At 40.3% G+C, this 19,743-nt stretch overlaps 1 protein-coding gene across 2 annotated transcripts in view; it reads left to right on the forward strand.

Annotated features, from left to right (window-relative positions):
• KPNA5 (karyopherin subunit alpha 5) overlaps positions 1–19,743 on the forward strand; it is a 248,537-nt gene that overhangs the window by 177,639 nt on the left and 51,155 nt on the right. For both annotated transcript variants that reach the window (XM_069235362.1, XM_069235361.1), the window contains exon 11: positions 14,487–14,612. In XM_069235362.1, the coding sequence (XP_069091463.1) occupies positions 14,487–14,612 (126 nt within the window). The remainder of the gene's footprint in view (positions 1–14,486; positions 14,613–19,743) is intronic.

A 19,743-nucleotide genomic window follows, 5' to 3' on the forward strand; every position in this document is an offset into this window, starting at 1 on the left:
TAAAGTTCGACTTCGTCATCTGCGCCCAACGGATCGCCATCCATATTGACTACTCATCACCCCTACTAAGGGAAACAACAATCTCAAAAGTAACCATCTTTCAAACAATTGAATTATCAAAATCTGCACTAGAAGCGAAGATCATCGAAGGTGACCTAGTCTTGTCATTATTACGAAGAGGAAATGCAACATGAACAAAATATACTTTTGAGGGCTAAACAGGGGTAAGGGACATAACTATACTCCATATTCTAGTATTGTGTTTTCTTGTCAAATTGTTCGAAGGAGTTAAGGTCGGCCTAGTAAAGAAAATTGAGTCAGTTGTTCTCACCGGCGGATGCCTACACCATCTACAGTTGTCCAACAGATCCATCACTCAGAGAAGCATATGCTGGGATGTCAATTTGTATTTCTGGATGTTTAGCTTTACATGCGCTATGCGGCAGCACGTTCACAGTACTGTCCAATTTCACTATTCCTGGATGTAAAGCAGGTAGTGTATCAGAGCTTAACCCAATCGATTACCATTGCATCTCCTAGAATGTCAGTGTCCTACCAGACAGTAATGGAAGCATCTAATTAGAGATCAGAGTCCTGCTGCTTCAGGGGAGGTACAGGCCAGAAAATAATTCCAAGTGCCAGTGTCAATGTTGACATCTCGATTTACCACACATGCTTCAAGTGAGACACTGTGTGTGTAACAGTCCTTTTCAAACTCCAATTTCCACTCCGGGTTAGTCAAACTTAGTAAATATGTGATGCTATATGGTATGTTGCATGGAGATATTACATTGGTTCTGAATGTATATGCCCCACCTATAAGCCTTTCTACAGTTAATCAAGTCTATCCTTCTGGAGAGCTCCCCAGGCCTAATGATAATGGAGGATGGAAGATTGGGGGGGTTTGAATCAATGGGTGCATTAATATTTTTGCAGACAGGCTGAGCCCCCCAAATAGCTACCACAGAGGCCCCATTGCCTCTTGCAGTATCCTGTGGTCTCTTCGATACATGGCAGTATCACCATTCCACACTTGTCTTGACTATTTTCAGTCCTGAAAACTGATACAGGCAAGACCCCTTATACTTGCATGCGTGCTGCTTGTCCAGTCATGCCCCAGTTGCAATCAAATTGTCTCCATCAAGGCAGCAGGGTTAGTGGTAGATCAATGCCTGGTCACGGACCAAAGAGGCTATGAAAACCTTGAAAGAAGAGAACACAATATCTTAACTGTAAACCAGTTATATTGAATCCCCAGCAACACTGGAAAGCATTTAATCTGGAAGTAAGGGGCAGACCAGTAGGATGTGTCTCCCTCCTGAGATGCAAAGCTTTAACTGAGATCTGGCTTTTCAAAGGAAAGTAATGTAAATATTTCTTAAGTATGGATCGATGGCCAGTAGTGTTAAATAGCCCGTTAAAAAGATACCATAGCCACACATGCAGATAGTGAAACCATCCTAAACAGAGTTAGTCAGAAATTATTCAGGAGTGCATGAAGTGATCGGTTTCAAGCATATAAGCAGGTAGCCCAGTGTCAAAGCAGTAGAGAAGAGAAGCACAAAGGGGTGTGCTAATGATCTGTCTGCTTGAAGAGGTGGATTTGTACCGATCTCGGACTCCTTCCTTGATATATTTCGTGCAAGTTGTGGGACACAAAATACACTTCAACGGAATAGATGCCAAATCATTAAAAATGGATTATCTCCATTCATTGCCCGATGTATGTTTTACCTCCTGCTTATTCACCTCATTCTGGTGTCTTGAAAAGAAGTGAATGAATGTATTAATTCTGCAGCCCATCTTTTATCTGCTGGCTATCAGAGAGAAGTGTTTCCTAGGCAGATGATTTAAAATTGCACTATATTTGCTTAATGTCGATATCAGCAAGGAGAAACGTGGCTCTTCATCTGTAATTGTTAGCTTCATATTAGATGTGTAATATACCACACCCACTGATTAACCAAGAATTGATGCAACCCATCTACGGCTGGGTTTTAGACCTGCACATGAATGGTTGGAAATGAATTATTAGCCTAACAGCAATGTTTTTCCAATTTGAAAAAACAGCCTTATGCATGATTGTCACCGTATTAGTAGGCAATGAAGAGGTAAAGGGAGAAGTCCGTCTTTTGCGGACCCAGCTGCTCACATCATACATCATTATTCTGTTTGTATTCCTTTTTGTTGGTTCACTTGACCCCCTGTATTCAAATGTGTAAGCTGCAGATTTTTTCCTTCATCTTTGAAGCAGTCATGTCAAAGGTGGCTGGGAAGGACATATCCGTAGATCCTGTGGTTTTGGTCGGAGTCACAAATGGGCACCCAGCCACTTGAGTGTAGTTGAGATTATGCCTCATTCTATTGCTTTCATCTTCAGCTTTGCCTTACCCTCGACCCATGGCATTGTATAATCTAAAGGTTCAGGGCAGATGTCCTGGTCAATAATGCCTCTTTCATTGTCTATTCACCCTTGCTTCCATAAGAGGTGGGCTTCGGCAGATTTCAGAACATTTCAGAGAAGCCGTAATAAGCTGAAGCCATAACTGATTTGGTGGTGATTCTCAGTACTGTCTTAGTACGTGAAATTGGCTCTTCTAAGTCTGTAAAGTCAAAAATACATTTAACATTTAATTTCTATATGCTTATATATAGATAGACAACTTAAAATGTAAACGTTATGACCAACACATCTAGAAAAATTTACATTTGGACGATCCTGGCGTCTCCCGCTCGAGCCGCCATGAACAACTTCATCATTAGTGCTGCAGTCTTTAAGGTTGCCAGACTCTGTACTTTTCCAGGTGGAATCTGTTTCTCTTCAAATTTGTTGGCTGCGTACCACAATGCAAGTGAAAATGTAAGGTCTTTTTTTATGTGTTGTTATACTTAATCTCTAACATTGATCTACATTGAGGCCCTATCAGTGGTGGCAACTGTAACTGATTATCTAGTCCTGATGAAGAACCTGTCTAATATTAGACTACTGAGGTCGAAACTTCAAAATAATGCAGGGATTTATCTTTTTTCCGTTTATAATCTAATTTGGAATTGTTTAATTTACTTAAACGGGGTGGTTTGCTTTTCTTTGCTGTTAGAAATGGAGTTCCTGGCTTGGGTAGGTACTTATGCCAGGCAGGGACCACCACTCAAGTCAGGGCAAGGGAGCTAAACTCTCAAGATAACCCCTGCTCACCCTTTTAGTAGCTTGGCACGAGCAGTCAGGCTTATCCCAGAGACAATGTGTAAAGCATTTGCACAACATTAGTGACACAGTATATATATCACAAAGAAAACTCCACAACAAGTTATATCAAAATAAACTGTATTGCATAAAATGTTATTAGACCAAATAAGACATAAGCCCGTAATACCTGCTACTGAAGCAGTTGTCAGATTATCACATCGGTTACGAATACTCTGCAAACCAGCAGTAGTCAGATCAGTACATAGTTACTAGCATTCTGCAAAAATAAGCAGTTGTCATATCATCATCATCACCAAACATACATGCACATAGAATGAAACATCCCCAAACTGCAGGTCATTGGTATCACACAGATAAATGAGCACATTAGTAGAACATTTCCATATGGCAAATATCATAGTCTCATTCTGCAGTCCCGCCTTGGGAGGACTCACTGCTCTTGCTGGAGACCTGAATCGGTCCCCACGCTCAGCAATGCATCGCAGTGGCCCAGGGGAATGTGACGCCATTCCTTTGGGGCGGAATGACTCGGGCCAGCTCCAGTCCCCCTCCACCTCTCCCACTTCCCCACACCTATGAGGGTAAAAGATTGCACAGCAGCAGTCTGCATGTGCGTGGCACGACTGTTACTTATCACTGGGGGCGGCGTCCGTGAGGCAACACGATGGGAGCCCTCCAGGGCCTCCTCCTCCTTCCTCCTCCGAGTGCAACGCCGTGAGACAGCCGGTGGCAATGTGTCCATGAGCCTGCAGCTCCGTAGGTCCGGCCCGGATGATGGCGGCGAGGATCCCCAGATGTCAGTGCCTGCCTGTACCAGGGAGGCACATTCTGAAGCACTCGTCTGGAATATCACAAGGGGCTCCTCCCAACTCCTTCTGCGGTGGGGGAGGGGGAAGACTCACACAGAGGGCATGGGGCGCTTCCTTGTGTCTGACAAAGCAAAGGTTCAAGTAGAGGCCCTCTTCCTGTGCCACGGTAAATGAATGGAGCATTAGTGGTACCACACAGCACTTGTCAGGCACTTTGATGAAAGGAAGAAGGGCTCACCAAGGGCAGAGGACACTACACTCGCGCCCACCTGCAGACAAATGCAGTGCATACAGCTATGGGGACCAATGGCTGAAGGGCCCGAGCAAGCAGGCCAGCACAAGGGGTCAGAAGCAGTGGCAGTCCCTTCTAGTAACCTAGCAGGTCACAGGTCAGCACAACAACAGAACAGTCCCAAGGTGGTTCCTGGCGAGTCCTTCCTGCTTCTAGTGCCCTGTCCATCAAAGTCCATTAAGTGTTTCTCTTCTCCCAATATGGGGACAGCCCCTATTTTTCATTTTGCTCAGCTTCCCCAAAGGTGGGGAGGGGGTTTCAACCAGCACTAACCAGTTCCAGGAATGTCCCCTTCTCCTCCAACACTGGCTACAGACTTCAGTAACAGGGAAACAAGCCCATTGTGTGAGGCCAGGGCACAGCCTTTACAGATGCACTTGTGCCCCACCTCTACCTCTCCCAGCGAAACCATTCACTATGCAGATGCAATCCTGTCACACCTCCACCCTCCCTGGGTACTCGCAGGCTGAAAAGTATGCACAAAGCCCAGATGGCACTCTACCCCAGATGTGAATTGAAGTCAGGCTGCAGAAGCATTAGAGTTATGAGCACAGAGAAATGCCCTCTTTCTAGAAGTGGCATGTCTACCATTGTAATAAAAAAATCCACCTACACCAGTATACAGGATGTCTCACTATCATTCCAAACACACTAAACTTGCCCACGTTATTCCTCATGGATCAGAAGATACAGCTTAGTCATATTTTAGGGCATTTCCAATGCAATCCTATGAGAGCAGCAGCACTTGCAGTAGTGAGAAACTAAATAGTCTGTCACTACTAGAACATGTAGTACATAAAGACATGTCCTACCTTTTACATGCACAGCACCCTGCCCATAGGGCTATCTAGGGCCTACCTTAGGGGCAACTTAGATGTAGCAAAAAGGGGGTTTAGGCCTTGGCAAGTAATTTGACGTGCCAAGTCAGGGTGGCAGTAAACTGTGCACGCAGGCTCTGGAGTGGGAGGCCTGAGACATGTTTAAAAGGCTACTTCTGTGGGCAGCACAATCTGTGCTGCAGGCCCACCAGTAGCATTTAATTTACAGGTCCTAGGTATATTGTGTGTCACTTTACAAGGGACTTGCAGGTAAATTATATAAGCCAAACAGGTGCAAACCAATTATGCTAAGTTGTAGGGAGAGCACATGCACTTTAGCACTGATCAGCAGTGATAAAGTGCTCAGAGTTATAAAACCAACAAAAAAGGTCAGAAAAATAGGAGGAAGGCAAAAAGTTTGGGAATGACTCTGCTAAAAGTGCCAGGTCAACATTTACATACATGAGAACTCTTCTGTGCACATTGTTACACCGTATACAATTTAGCACCAGATCACTTTTTCAGTGCCTCATTGGCCTTTTAATACTGTCACGTAGGCTCTCATTATTCTAATGAGACTACTGGATTTTGAGCGGCAGAATCGCCCGCGGTGTGGGAGACTAAGTCTAACTCACTGCAGGGGACACCTGTCGCTCCAAACCGGGTTTTGCTCTGGCTAACTAGCAGTGCCTCATCTCTACCCAAGGATAGGGATGACTGGGCAGCCGAGCGCATGACATACTTGGCTTCTCAGGGAAGTCGTGGTCACTCAGGTCTCATCCGTTTCTCTTAGTTACATTTAGTCTCATCTCTAAATGACAAACGGAGGCAGTATATGTTTCAATAACAAGTTTAATAAAACGACTGCATAGTAGATAGCAAAGTGTGAGCTGCAATAACCAGAACAACATAGCATAACAATATTAAAATTGTGACTAGGAGAGTGAAGCATAGAAATAATGCTATCATGTTGTTACTATGGTCGATAGACTAACTCCTACTTAGGCTATGATAGAGCACAGCATGTTAAGCTCTAATTCTGCCCTTCAGGTTCCCCTGGGAAGACCTCATCCCCCATACCTGAGCAAAGGCGTGGGGTCTGCGTTATCATCTTTAGCGAAGCATTCGGCAATCAGCATATAGTTGTGGTTCACTGGCTGGAATCTTCCTCTAACGTGTAAGGGACAAGGAAGTGTTTTTATAACAATCCAACTGATGTTCTAGGAAAATGTCCCTACGTAAGATGTGTTTTCTGCGAATGCTGGAGACTAAACTTCTACCACGTTCACCGGCAATGTACTGTGCTGTAGCCTTGGAAAAAGCACAGAGTGATCAAGAATGTCTTGTTTGAGAACAGAGTGCTGGCCTAGGCGAAAACAGTTCGATAAACAGAAAATAAAACAAGACCGTAAAAGTGGCTACTGTAACAATAATAAAATGAAGCCGAATAAAATATATCTAGGTTAAGGTGCACAGCGGCTTGTCCTAGTGTGCTAAAATAACGCGCATGGAGCTATGGCTAAAATGGCTACACAACAATACCCACCATTACAATTTACTGTTATACCGGTTTAAAAAAACATTCCGCATTAAACAGAATTTGTGATTAGGTATTCTTCAGTTTTTCACATTCATTGGAACTGTACTGAATTTGACAAATTAAATTGTATTAGCTACATACAGAACATGATTATTTATATGCAGTACTTTTGTAGACGTATTCGGTGCAATAATTATAACAAATAATTAGCACATTATTTTATTGTGTTATGCTTAAGGATAGTATCCCATTCCAGGGCTTATTGTGGAAGAGCATAGATTTTAATCCGTCTTTACCCTTCTATTTATCTGCAGAAAGTGCCAAACGAGAAACGTCAATTAAAACAATGGCGCTAAAATGTGTCCTTTTGAAATGTAAGTTTGACCGGTTGGAAGTAACAGTCATGCATCTAGTGATAGTTTCAGGGTCGAGAGCTCTCTGTTATGTATTCTCAAATATGTTAATCTAATGTATAGGTCAAACGAATTGCAATTAGCTTCTGTGTGTCATATAATAGTTTCAAAACAGAGGAGCGGCAGTATTGTACAGTGCATGGTTTATCACTTTGCGGAAGAGGGCATTGTAAAAACTAGCCAGTGGTGTAGTGTGATGTGGCACGAGTATTCCAGGAAACCACCATGTTCCTCACTCGGTTAATTCTCCTTGGTGCAGTCCCCCTGATTCATCTGGGCTTAGTTCCACAACGTGATGCTCTGCAGCACAATGCCGAGGCGTAATTTATTGAACAACTAATTTCATAAGACTCAAAATGGCCTGAATTATGCAGGGTGTCCCAGCAAATCCTGAGGTACCCGGTGTACTATCCCTCCCGTTAACAATAACCCCCAACCCCCCGTGCGTGAAAAAAGGGTAATGGGCTCCCTTAGTTTTAATTTAATTGTTAGTTCATAGCACAACTAAATTGTCATTAATAAATTGCTCTGCACAGTGTTGAAGTGTTCCTGCCTTTGTTTGGGTCAGATGTCCAGAGGAGAGGATGTCCTCGTCAATGCTATCTCCTTTTTGTGATGAATCGCTCTAGGCATTACATGTTGGAACTCTTCTGACATCATATGTGAGGGAAATAATCTGAGTAGTAATAGATTTCAAAACAGCAGAATGTCTCTGGAAATTTACTTAGAAAGCTACCAGTCATAAAAAGATGCACTGCGGTATGCTCTTTCTCTCTCTGCAAAGTTTAAAGGCAACAGTTAAGTTCCAATTTACCGCACTCTAGGCTGCACAGTATCTAAGCGCTCTATCCAGTAAATCTTCCTCTGAGATAGACCTCTGGCTCTTTTACTATCAAGTGGCCCAGGTCCTTGCAGTAGTGGTGCAACTTTCTCTCTTCCCAGCCCCTGTCCTCCTTTCATTGTGGAAAGTCTGTCTTCATCAGACACCAGTTGTCAGAGCTGTCAGATATAAGCAAATGGACGGGATAAAGCCAGAATGTGTGAAACAGTGGCATATAAGAAATTAAGCCTGATCCACTTGAGCAGAGTATCAAGTTGACGTTTATGAACCATAAGGGAACAATATTGAAACAGCAGATCTCCTACTCCACGTTCTCCCCAAACCATACTTCTCCAACTAAAATTCCTAATTTCACGAGTACAGTATAAAGGGCAAAAGGAAAGAGCTGTATGGGCTTGGAATTCCAGATGAGAAAACACTATAATTCATCTGATCATCTAACGACTTTAGGGTCGTCTTTTTCTCTTAAGGCTTTAGTGATCTTTCCCCCAGTGTGTTTCTGAATACAGAGGTTTTGTTCGAATTGAACTAATTTGAAAACTGGCAGGTTAAATGGCCACTCCCTGGGACAGGCTGGTCCGAAATCTCATCCAAGGCAAGTTAAAATTTCTCCAAACATGGCCAAACGGTGTATCCAGCGGTCTTAACCTTTTAACATCTGTGGGCCCCCACTGAATAATTACTGGAATCCGGGGCCCCCCACAGATTTATTATTGCAAACCAGGGACTGAGGGCCTAAGCAATTTTTATAATTGAACCACAAAACAATGAGCAAAACTACAAAAACAAGTATACGCAATAGAAATGCTCAAATATTTAAATATTGTGTTTAATTCACTATCAAATACAGAAAAAGTGTTCACATTTTCAATTTAGCTTCTTATGTGTATATGCTTTATTAATTTTAATTCATTAATTTTAATGTTATTTAATTTTGTAAAACAGCCACGGACTTCCTTGTAGGCCTTGCGGGCACCCAGGGGTCTTCGAATCACAAGTTAAGGAGCACTGGTTTAACCACCCAACCTACAGTTGTAATATAAACAGTAACTTTATCCACATATTATGGTTCGTAAGCTGCTCCTAAAGCATTAATCCTTAATTGTCATAACACCCTGAGGCATTGTCTTGATTTTTAAAATGATAATTGTAGGCATTTGGCTAGTGAAAACAGGGAGAATCCATATGTAAGAAAGGCACTTTATTATACGGTGTGGTTGTGCGATCTCACCATGTATTAAACTCACAACCCCTTCTTGTGACCAGCCAGACTCATCTGCAGAACCTTAGTCCAATCCTGAGTAACTGTGGCTTCAACAGTCGGGCTTTGTGAAAGGAGCAAGTTCAAAGATTTTAGAAGCATCAAAGTAAAAAAGAAAACCTACACAAAGAAAATCCAACACAAACTCATAAATATAGCTTATATTTGTAGGAATATATATATTTACTAAAACAAAATCCAGTGGGGGCTCCAGAGATATACATTATTAGGCAAATAATAATTCACTGCTTTTCATTCAATTCACAAAAAAACATTGGCAACTACCACAGTTATCAGTTACTTTTTTTATAGGTCACATTGAGCAATGAACTCCAGCAGGGAGTCAGTCACAGGGACCAATGAGGCTTCGCAGGACAATTACCTTGCAGTCAAAGCCGTCTCCAGTCCAGTTCCTGGCTCTGTGAACGAATTGCCATAGAGATCAATGGAGTAGTTCTGGTGTAAGAATATGGGATGCTGAAGATGATAAAGAATGCTGATGATGCTGATCCGGTGACTGAGGTCTTTCTGGGGCCACCCTTCGTCCGTGAACATGGTGGGATGACTTTGGCCACAGGGGTGGATGTCCCTCGAAGTCCACCCAAAAAGCAGTTCCCAGTAGTCTAGTAGTCTCTGGTTACAGCGAAACCATTGTTCCCTTTGACTGAGGCGTGTGTAAGTCATGGGCAACCAAACTGCACTCTAACACTTTTCCCGGGTCAGGCATACTCAGGTGGAACATTTGAGTGTCAAGACTTGATCTCCCATTCTGTGCTACAGCAGTCAGTGGCAGTCAAGCAATTGTGACCACCAACTTGTCAAGGCAGACTTCTTCAGCGTTTGTGGGCCTGTAGTTGTAAAAGGAGGTCAGCTAACTGACTGTTGTAGTCACTTCTTTTGTCTGGGTTTTGGGGATGACTTTTCCTCGATTAGTGCACCACAGGCACAGTCCTCTTTACTCTCCCAAGGATCTGCAGGTGTAGTCCATTCATTGGTGCAGCCTCTCTTTGCTGGGCCTAGGGAACAGAATGGCACTCTTTCTTCAGTTCTCTCTCCAGTGCATATGTACTCCAAGGTCTGGGTGTCACTGTTATGCCCAGGACTTGTTCTTTGGGAATGTGGTGACTACTAGCCAATAGGCTAACAGCTCTCCCCCACCTGATGACAATTTCCTGCATAGTGTGCCATCCAGCTATCCCAAAATACAATATTTCGCTTACTCCCAAGATGGCAAAACCTTTCTCTTGGTGTGAGGAGCTTCGTAGCCCACTCTAGAAGAATGGCTACCCAAGGGCCACCCACCCATGGGGAAACTGGTTTGGCAACTGTTACCCCTCTCTGTCCCTGACACCATCCTGTCTGTCAGAATAAAAGAGCAGCCCCTCTTGTGGCCAGAAACCATAAACAGTCCCTGGAAAACGTGGGCACCAGAGTGGCAACTTTCTAAAGTTGCCATTTACTTAAAAGTTACATTAAATTCAACTTGGGCATCAAGTCAGGTTTTATGTTACAATTGTTTTGATATCTCGAAGTACCAACTTTAGTAGTCCCATTCAGAAGTTAGGCCAGCTAAGTTGTCCGTATGTAACCCTGTACTCCCCAGTAGAGTTATTATCCTTTCTCCAGCAAAAACAACAATTTGGGGTTTCTACTGTTAGGACATATAAAAATACATATCATACTTTTTAGTATACAGTACTCTGCTTTAGCACCTGACAGGCCTACCTTAAGGGTGACATATATATTAAAAAAGAAGGTCTGGACTTTTTCATTAGTTAAAAATGGCAAAGTTGAGTTCGCAGTTTGAAAACTGCCCTGCCAACCAGCAGTGGCAGGCTGGGAGTCTTGCTTTGCTTTGTCACTCTTGTAGTGACATAATTAGAGCTGCGTCTCACGAGGGATACTTTTACAGACTCTGGGTCCCCCGGTAGCATATACTAGGGATTTATAAGTAGCTAAACTGATACCAGTTGTGGGTGTGCCAGTCAGACATACACATTTTAAGAGTAAAAGCACTGGCACTGAGGCCTGTTTATCAGGAATTAGTGCACTCTTGAAGTCGAAAAACCATCAGCATCAGCCCAGACCCTTGTGGTTGATCGTGCAAAAGAGGCTTTTCCTTACACTGTATATATAATTAGGCATTTATTTTGTATCGTAGGCATGAAGCATTACAGACTGGTTTAAGGATCAGATCAGGAATCTGCACCCACTGCAGTATTTCTGATACTTAGCTAAGGTCCCAAGAAATACAGAGGAACATATTATGCCTCAGCAGCAATCCTCTGGCGATGACAATTTGCAGCAGTATAATCGCGATATGCAAACTGATTTACTTGCCACCTTTAGTGCCATTGCGGACTTAATAATATTAACATTCCCTGTAAGACCAACAGGGTGGGTTTAACAAGATTGGTCACCTGCTCTCACTCTGTCTCAGTTTTCTATTAAGGATTTATGTCATAATATAAGAATTTGGATTAGATGTTCTGAAGTTAAATTACTTTGCCAGTATCTCAGTTTCACATGCTGATGATACAGCCTTAATATTTTTGACTCTGAAAAAAGTTTCTCAAATGTCACTGTTTTAGTCGCTTACATTTGGAAAGATTCAAGGTATCAGTTATGTTTTTTTAAACACTGTGTTTCATCTTGGTATGTTTATCAAGTTAAAATAGAATTTTGGAAAGTATATACATTACTATGCCACATTTTTGAAGTTTCTGGGCACTTTAAAGAACAACCAAGACGTTAGTTGACATGCTACTTCTCTTCTGTAAATATTGAGGCTATCCTCCATCAAAAAATTATTAACTTTGTTGTTACAAGATGCTCCCAAATGTACTTATTGACAGTGAGCACTTATGCATCAAGCAAGAAGCAACAATATAAAGAATTCAAAATATGAGCAATATTTGCAGCCCATTTACAGTCTTGGTATAGTCAAAGAATTGGATTGCGTCATTGTAAAAGATTGGTTTCACAGTTGGGGTCAGATTCTAGCCCCATAGAGGGCTGCTCATGGACATGTAATTATTATGAGAGAATACATCCCTCCTTTGTGGTTGTACATTATCGTTCAATATGTCATCTTTATCTTTTCAAAAGGCAACCCATAGTGGGAAAATGGCCTTCCCAACTATTTGTAATTGTCTTTGTCAGCTACAAGTTAATTTTCTTCCTCTGGGAGCTACATGCAAGAGACCGACTTCATGTGGAAGGGTGTGGATGTCCACTGTTCAGTTGCGATATAGGAGAATTGGAGGCCCTGATCCATTTTTAGGTCTAGTTTGAGTGTGCAGTTGAGAGCTTGACCATTGTTTACCACATCCATAGAGTGGGCTTTGGGTTAGTCCCGTTAAGTTATTGACTATATTATACATTTGAAAAATACATACATGCTTCCAGCTTTGAACATTGAGTAAAAGATCTACTACATGCATTTTATGCAAAAAGAAATCCTTGTTATTTTCATATTGCATGACTCATTTGTTCACTTTACAGCAAGTTGTGAGGCACTTCAAACCATTAGGGAAGTGGCCCATTTGTCACCCCTATCAACCGCTATTAGCTGCAAGCACAATAAGATTCAGCTTGCCTAATAACTCCCATTCTCCTTTCATCAGGCCCTGGAAGCTTTGGCAAAGCCAATAGCTCTGGTTTGTAACTGAAAATGCAAGCTAAACATTTTAGCTTTGACAGTGCTTGTTTTAGTGTAATCATTATGACCTACCCAGAAAGAGATTCATCCAACCCATTTTGTTGAAATATACAGTCTGTAATCCATTTCCTTATTAAATCCAAATAACATTTGTAAACAGTGTGAGAGGTTGTTAAAGAGGCTGGGTATGTTGCTGTGTCTAAAACTGGGCACATGCTCCCCATTAGGCCACACACTTTTTTTGTACACTTCAGCACCTTTTTTTAGACAGTGACTTGTAAAGTAATGTTTGGAATGGTTATCTGTGATATATATGAATTGTTTTGCAGTTATAATTTTATACAAGGCAGTGGAAGAATGATTTTATGTCAATTTGGTTTGTCACTTAAATAGAGAAATCTAAATAATACACTTTAGTTTCTTCTCACTTTTCCTAAGAAGCCACAGGTTACAAATTTAAATATGGATAACCATTGATTGGATGTTTATAATGAGTTAAGAATGTTCTTTTCTTTGGTGATTAAAGTTTTAATGTAGAAGTGGTTTTGAATAAAAATCTCAGCTGACAGTGAGGGCTGTAAGGGGTATCAAAGAGGAATCACATCAAGAGTAGAATAATCTCTTAGGCTGGTGAAATTAGACAACAGACAAAAACTTTATGGTTTCCTACGTTTTGGAGAAACTAAAAGTGGAAATTATTCACTTGTGTTTTGGGGAAACCGCAAAAGGCTTTGTGCTATTTGTGAGTCAATGAGAGTTACATTTTAAGATGTCTGTGTTAGATTTCAGGGTTGTGTTTCTTAATAACCAGTTTGAGACATTTTTTTTTTTTTTTTTTTGATTTCCAGTTGGTTTATATTAAAACAAATATTGCATACATAAATGATTTTGAAGGACAGGATCAGTAATTAATAGATATATTTTGTAACTTAGCCTTAAAAAATGCATTTCTGCTGCAACACCTGTTGGCGGCTGTCATTTGTGTGTGTCTGTGTATGTAATCATAATGCATTTTATGTACAAAATGAAAGAGAATGTATAATTATTTTTGCAGCATAATTACCTGCTTTTGTTAATGTGTTAATTGCTCTTTTGGGAATATTGAGCAACAAGTAAAGAGCACCTTATTTTGAAACCTATGAAATTTTGTAAAGTGTTCACTTGAGTGGGGTGCTCAAAATACAGTGCATCCTAAGTACAGAGTTTCGAAAATGATCCAGTATCAATACCCGTGCCGTACAAAAGATATGTGCAGTCATACTTGTCTTTTCTCAACTGCGACATTAGCTTGTGCTTTGCTTACTAATACATCTGCCTGGTGAGTTTCCAAAGTGTCCAGAGCCTGATAATGTCAATGATGCATGAATAGGCAGATCTTTGTCTACTTTCTAACACAGAGACTCCTTTAAAATGCACATGGTCTTCCTCTTACCAATATTTTAGGGTTGTGTACTTCCCCATAACATCATAGGCCAATGTGTGGATCATAGTCATGATTATAATTATCATTTCAAAAGTATAATTAATATGCTGCAAGATAATTCTTTTCTAAGGACTTTAAAATTATTAGAAATTACAGAAAAGACAATGACTTTTCACTACTAACAAGTGTGAAATTTGTTTCTTTTTTTGATTTACTCCAGGTAGTTCTAAATTGCTCTGTACTGCCTTGTCTGTTGCACCTGCTAAGCAGCCCAAAGGAGTCAATTCGAAAAGAAGCCTGCTGGACTATTTCTAATATCACAGCAGGAAGCAGAACTCAGATTCAGGTAATCTCACAGAGTTGAGTTTGCATATCTTTAATTTAATGTATGCACGTTTACTCTATTAAATGTTGTGATCATGATCCTTCAAATAGTTTACCTATTTTTCTAAATAATTGTCTGAAATCTTATGAGGTGCTTTACATTTTGCAAGTATATACTTAGGGTTACAAAGCCAGTACGATAATGCTCTGTACCTTCTTTAAAAAGGCCATACTCTATAGGAATATTGGCTCGTGTTGCTGAGTCCTGTATCTCTAACAATCTCAAGCAGGAGACATTCTAGAATGTCTGTCTGTTTGATGTCAACTGGGGATTTGAGATATATTGTGGCATCATTCACCAGATGCCTGCTTTAATTCAGAAGATGTCATGAAAAGGATTCAGTTTTCATTTTCAGAGTGTCCCAATGCTTGTAAGCACTACATTATTACTTTCGGTATAAAAATGCTATTGATCAAAATTTGGGCAGGAGGTGATCCCATATTTCAGTGGCAATGTCACCTTCATCCAAATCTGAAGATGACCTATGCTCTGTGCAAAAATTAAACATAGTAATTGGTATTTACCATGTATAATCTATGTGTTTGAGGTGACACAGACTGATAGTGGGTAGTAAGCAATCTGTGTGTAGTAGTAATATCATGTTTATGATTCAGTTTCTGTATTTATTTTCCTTCTGTAAACAATAGGTATGTTTCACTCTGTCCTTGAACTGTGAGAAACTGTCACAAATATTTGATTACTTCAATAGAAGAGTGGTTTTATTTAGAGATTGTATATCTTGAACAGTTTTTTAAGGGTCCTGTTATCTGTATACACTTTGTTGAACTTGTGAGCCTGCCCTCTGTAACTTCATTCAGTTATATTCTCTGCCAGTGTTTTTAAAATTGAAAGCTTTAGATCCTACTGCATTACATACAGCAATTCGAAATATTAGTTTTTGAGTTATAATTAATAGACAAACTTGTAGTTGCTCTAAAGTATTTTGGAAAGATAAAAGTTTAACAGTGAAAAATTATTTTAATTGTTTCTTTTTTTAAATATCATTTGATATGTATTAATGGAGCAGTCGTTTTTGAAATATATAATTAATGGCAACCTTGCTAAAACCTAAAAGTATCTCACTCCTAAAAATCTTCATGATTTTAAATTGTTCACCTCACAGATATACTTTAGATAGAAACATATGGTGACACTAGCTCATGTTTATGCATTCCATATGTCAATAAAAGTATTTTAGGTGGTGCTCTCATTCTAAATTTGGAAAACCGTGCAAAAAAGTAGTAGATCCTTCAGTGTATTTGTTTTGTGCTGAAATGAACTTTCAGATATATTTAAATTTTTCACTTTTCTTGGGGATACTAGCAATAAACTGTCCATTTGAAGGAACAATGGCAGAAACCACATTTTTGTTTTTATAACAGAGCTGATGCCATATGATGTTTCAATTTGATGCTATATTTTAGTTCTATTGTGTATCAAAAAAGAAGGTGGGAACTTGTCCAAAATATGTGTAAATGGAGCCCTGCATTATGTCTGTGGTGTATGTCTGTATTACATAAGGGGACCTTTACATTGTTATCTTTAGACATTTAATGAATCTGATGATGTTGAGTTTTAGCTGTAGACATTCATGTCAAATGCTGTCTAGATACACATTCTTTCTAAAACTGGATACACTTATTTGACCTTCGTAATGAAGGTGTTGTTTATTCACATTCCTTTTCAATACAATGGCTTTAAAGTTCTACTGTTTACATATAATGTAACACGCAAATTAGGTAAGCAGGGGGATTTTTGTTTTTGTATAATAAACAGATTGGTGGGCGTTGCCTTGCATTATCAAATACCATATATCTGTTGTATGACTTAATAGGGTGCAAGTTGAGTTCATCATTGTACCACCATGTATCTTTTTGCATTAAAAATCAAGATAAGTACAATTGTAAATGATGAAATATTGAGAACCACACTTGCCCCGAGTGCTGCTAACATATGTTACCGGTGTAGTGGCTAGTTCAGCATCCCTGTCATTGTATTAGCCATGCATTACCTGAAGGTTAAAGTGCAGAAACATAGTATTTAGAAAGGTTCCCTGCTTCCTTCCTATACCCTTAACATCACCAGCGCTTAGATACATTCACAGATGACAAGCATCGCTCTACAAAACCAACCTTACATTACATTACACCCCAAACCTTTTAAAACAGCATATCACTTTAAATATTTATGCATACTGGATTGTGCTTACCGTTTCTCTAGGGCACTTTATGATTTCCTGTTCCTTGTCTATTCCTGTATTTCCCACCTTCCTTTAATTTTTTAGGACTTTCTCGAGAATAAGCTATGAGCATATTACAGGGAGTGCAGAATTATTAGGCAAATGAGTATTTTGACCACATCATCCTCTTTATGCATGTTGTCTTACTCCAAGCTGTATAGGCTCGAAAGCCTACTACCAATTAAGCATATTAGGTGATGTGCATCTCTGTAATGAGAAGGGGTGTGGTCTAATGACATCAACACCCTATATCAGGTGTGCATAATTATTAGGCAACTTCCTTTCCTTTGGCAAAATGGGTCAAAAGAAGGACTTGACAGGCTCAGAAAAGTCAAAAATAGTGAGATATCTTGCAGAGGGATGCAGCACTCCTAAATTTGGAAAGCTTCTGAAGCGTGATCATCGAACAATCAAGCGTTTCATTCAAAATAGTCAACAGGGTCGCAAGAAGCGTGTGGAAAAACCAAGGCGCAAAATAACTGCCCATGAACTGAGAAAAGTCAAGCGTGCAGCTGCCACGATGCCACTTGCCACCAGTTTGGCCATATTTCAGAGCTGCAACATCACTGGAGTGCCCAAAAGCACAAGGTGTGCAATACTCAGAGACATGGCCAAGGTAAGAAAGGCTGAAAGACGACCACCACTGAACAAGACACACAAGCTGAAACGTCAAGACTGGGCCAAGAAATATCTCAAGACTGATTTTTATAAGGTTTTATGGACTGATGAAATGAGAGTGAGTCTTGATGGGCCAGATGGATGGGCCCGTGGCTGGATTGGTAAAGGGCAGAGAGCTCCAGTCCGACTCAGACGCCAGCAAGGTGGAGGTGGAGTACTGGTTTGAGCTGGTATCATCAAAGATGAGCTTGTGGGGCCTTTTCGGGTTGAGGATGGAGTCAAGCTCAACTCCCAGTCCTACTGCCAGTTCCTGGAAGACACCTTCTTCAAGCAGTGGTACAGGAAGAAGTCTGCATCCTTCAAGAAAAACATGATTTTCATGCAGGACAATGCTCCATCACACGCGTCCAAGTACTCCACAGCGTGGCTGGCAAGAAAGGGTATAAAAGAAGGAAATCTAATGACATGGCCTCCTTGTTCACCTGATCTGAACCCCATTGAGAACCTGTGGTCCATCATCAAATGTGAGATTTACAAGGAGGGAAAACAGTACACCTCTCTGAACAGTGTCTGGGAGGCTGTGGTTGCTGCTGCACGCAATGTTGATGGTGAACAGATCAAAACACTGACAGAATCCATGGATGGCAGGCTTTTGAGTGTCCTTGCAAAGAAAGGTGGCTATATTGGTCACTGATTTGTTTTTGTTTTGTTTTTGAATGTCAGAAATGTATATTTGTGAATGTTGAGATGTTATATTGGTTTCACTGGTAATAATAAATAATTGAAATGGGTATATATTTTTTTTTGTTAAGTTGCCTAATAATTATGCACAGTAATAGTCACCTGCACACACAGATATCCCCCTAACATAGCTAAAACGAAAAACAAACTAAAAACTACTTCCAAAAATATTCAGCTTTGATATTAATGAGTTTTTTGGGTTCATTGAGAACATGGTTGTTGTTCAATAATAAAATTAATCCTCAAAAATACAACTTGCCTAATAATTCTGCACTCCCTGTATGAAATCCAATCCTGAATAAACCAATCACCAATACATTTTACACAGAGCACATATGCACTTTGGCACTTGTTGCCAGTGGTAAAGTTGCCAGAGTCCTAAAGCTAACAAAAAAAGGTCAGAAATAATAGGGGGAAGAAGGCAAAAGGTTTGGGGATAACCTTCCAAAAAGGGCCCAGTCCAACACTATCATACGTAATTTCATCCATACACATGCCTAATAGACATGATCTTATATTCTTTTATATTTATATTTTATATTCTTGGACATTATCATCTGACCTGTAAGGGTGATCGATAAATGCATATATCTAATGCTTTCTGTTATATACATTACATTATTTTATTATCTGTAATAATTTTTCTTTTGTGCTCTTTTGACAATATACTTTGTATATTAAGAGCAGCTAAGACCTAATGGGCCCAGTTCATAAAGGTCAATTTGCTTATAAATGTATCCTTCCAACCAATTGTCCTTTTATTCACCTGCCAGGAATTCACAATGCAATTCCTGGCAGACATGAGTCCCTTTACAGAGGTGGAGAGCTCCACCAACATTGCCAGTGTCTGCATCCACAAATTCTGCTTAAGTGGTGGGAAGTGGGTGTCCCAAGGTGTAGTTAGCCTTGAAAGAAGGGTAATGCCCACAAACATGGAGATCTGTTAGCATTCCTAAACATTGATCCAAGCTCCTTGCCACCTTTACTTGGTGCAGCTTTCTGTCAGTGTTCCTGGAAATTTCTGTGAATTACAAAATGTAGTAATTCTGCTCCCACATGTAGGAATAAATCTGCAGGTACATATTTCATGCTTTCCACTTGGATCTAGTTCTTGTCATAGTGAACATTTTGTAGAACTTTTGTTTAACTGCTTAAACATTGCAGTTTCCGGAGTTGGTTCATTTAGCCCTTGAACATGTCTTTCTTGTTGTCTATAGGCAAGTAACGCATACTTTAGTAATAATGGTATTAACAATGTATGTGTTTCAGGAACTCAAGAGAATTTGGGGCAAGATCACTCTGCAAGCCAAAAGTAAGAAGTCATTTAGTGGTCATAAGCCCTTTGATTCCCAAAATCTCATGGTTTACAACTGCTAAATAGCTTTTCAGTATGCACTGAAGCCATCCTGAGATTTAGTAAATGCTTACTGAATCGCAAAATGGCTTTAGAAATGCATACCAAATCCACCTTTGAGTGGGGCTTGTTTAGGGTTT

Source organism: Pleurodeles waltl, chromosome 5 (genome assembly GCF_031143425.1).
Source record: "Pleurodeles waltl isolate 20211129_DDA chromosome 5, aPleWal1.hap1.20221129, whole genome shotgun sequence".
Lineage (NCBI taxonomy): Eukaryota > Metazoa > Chordata > Amphibia > Caudata > Salamandridae > Pleurodeles > Pleurodeles waltl.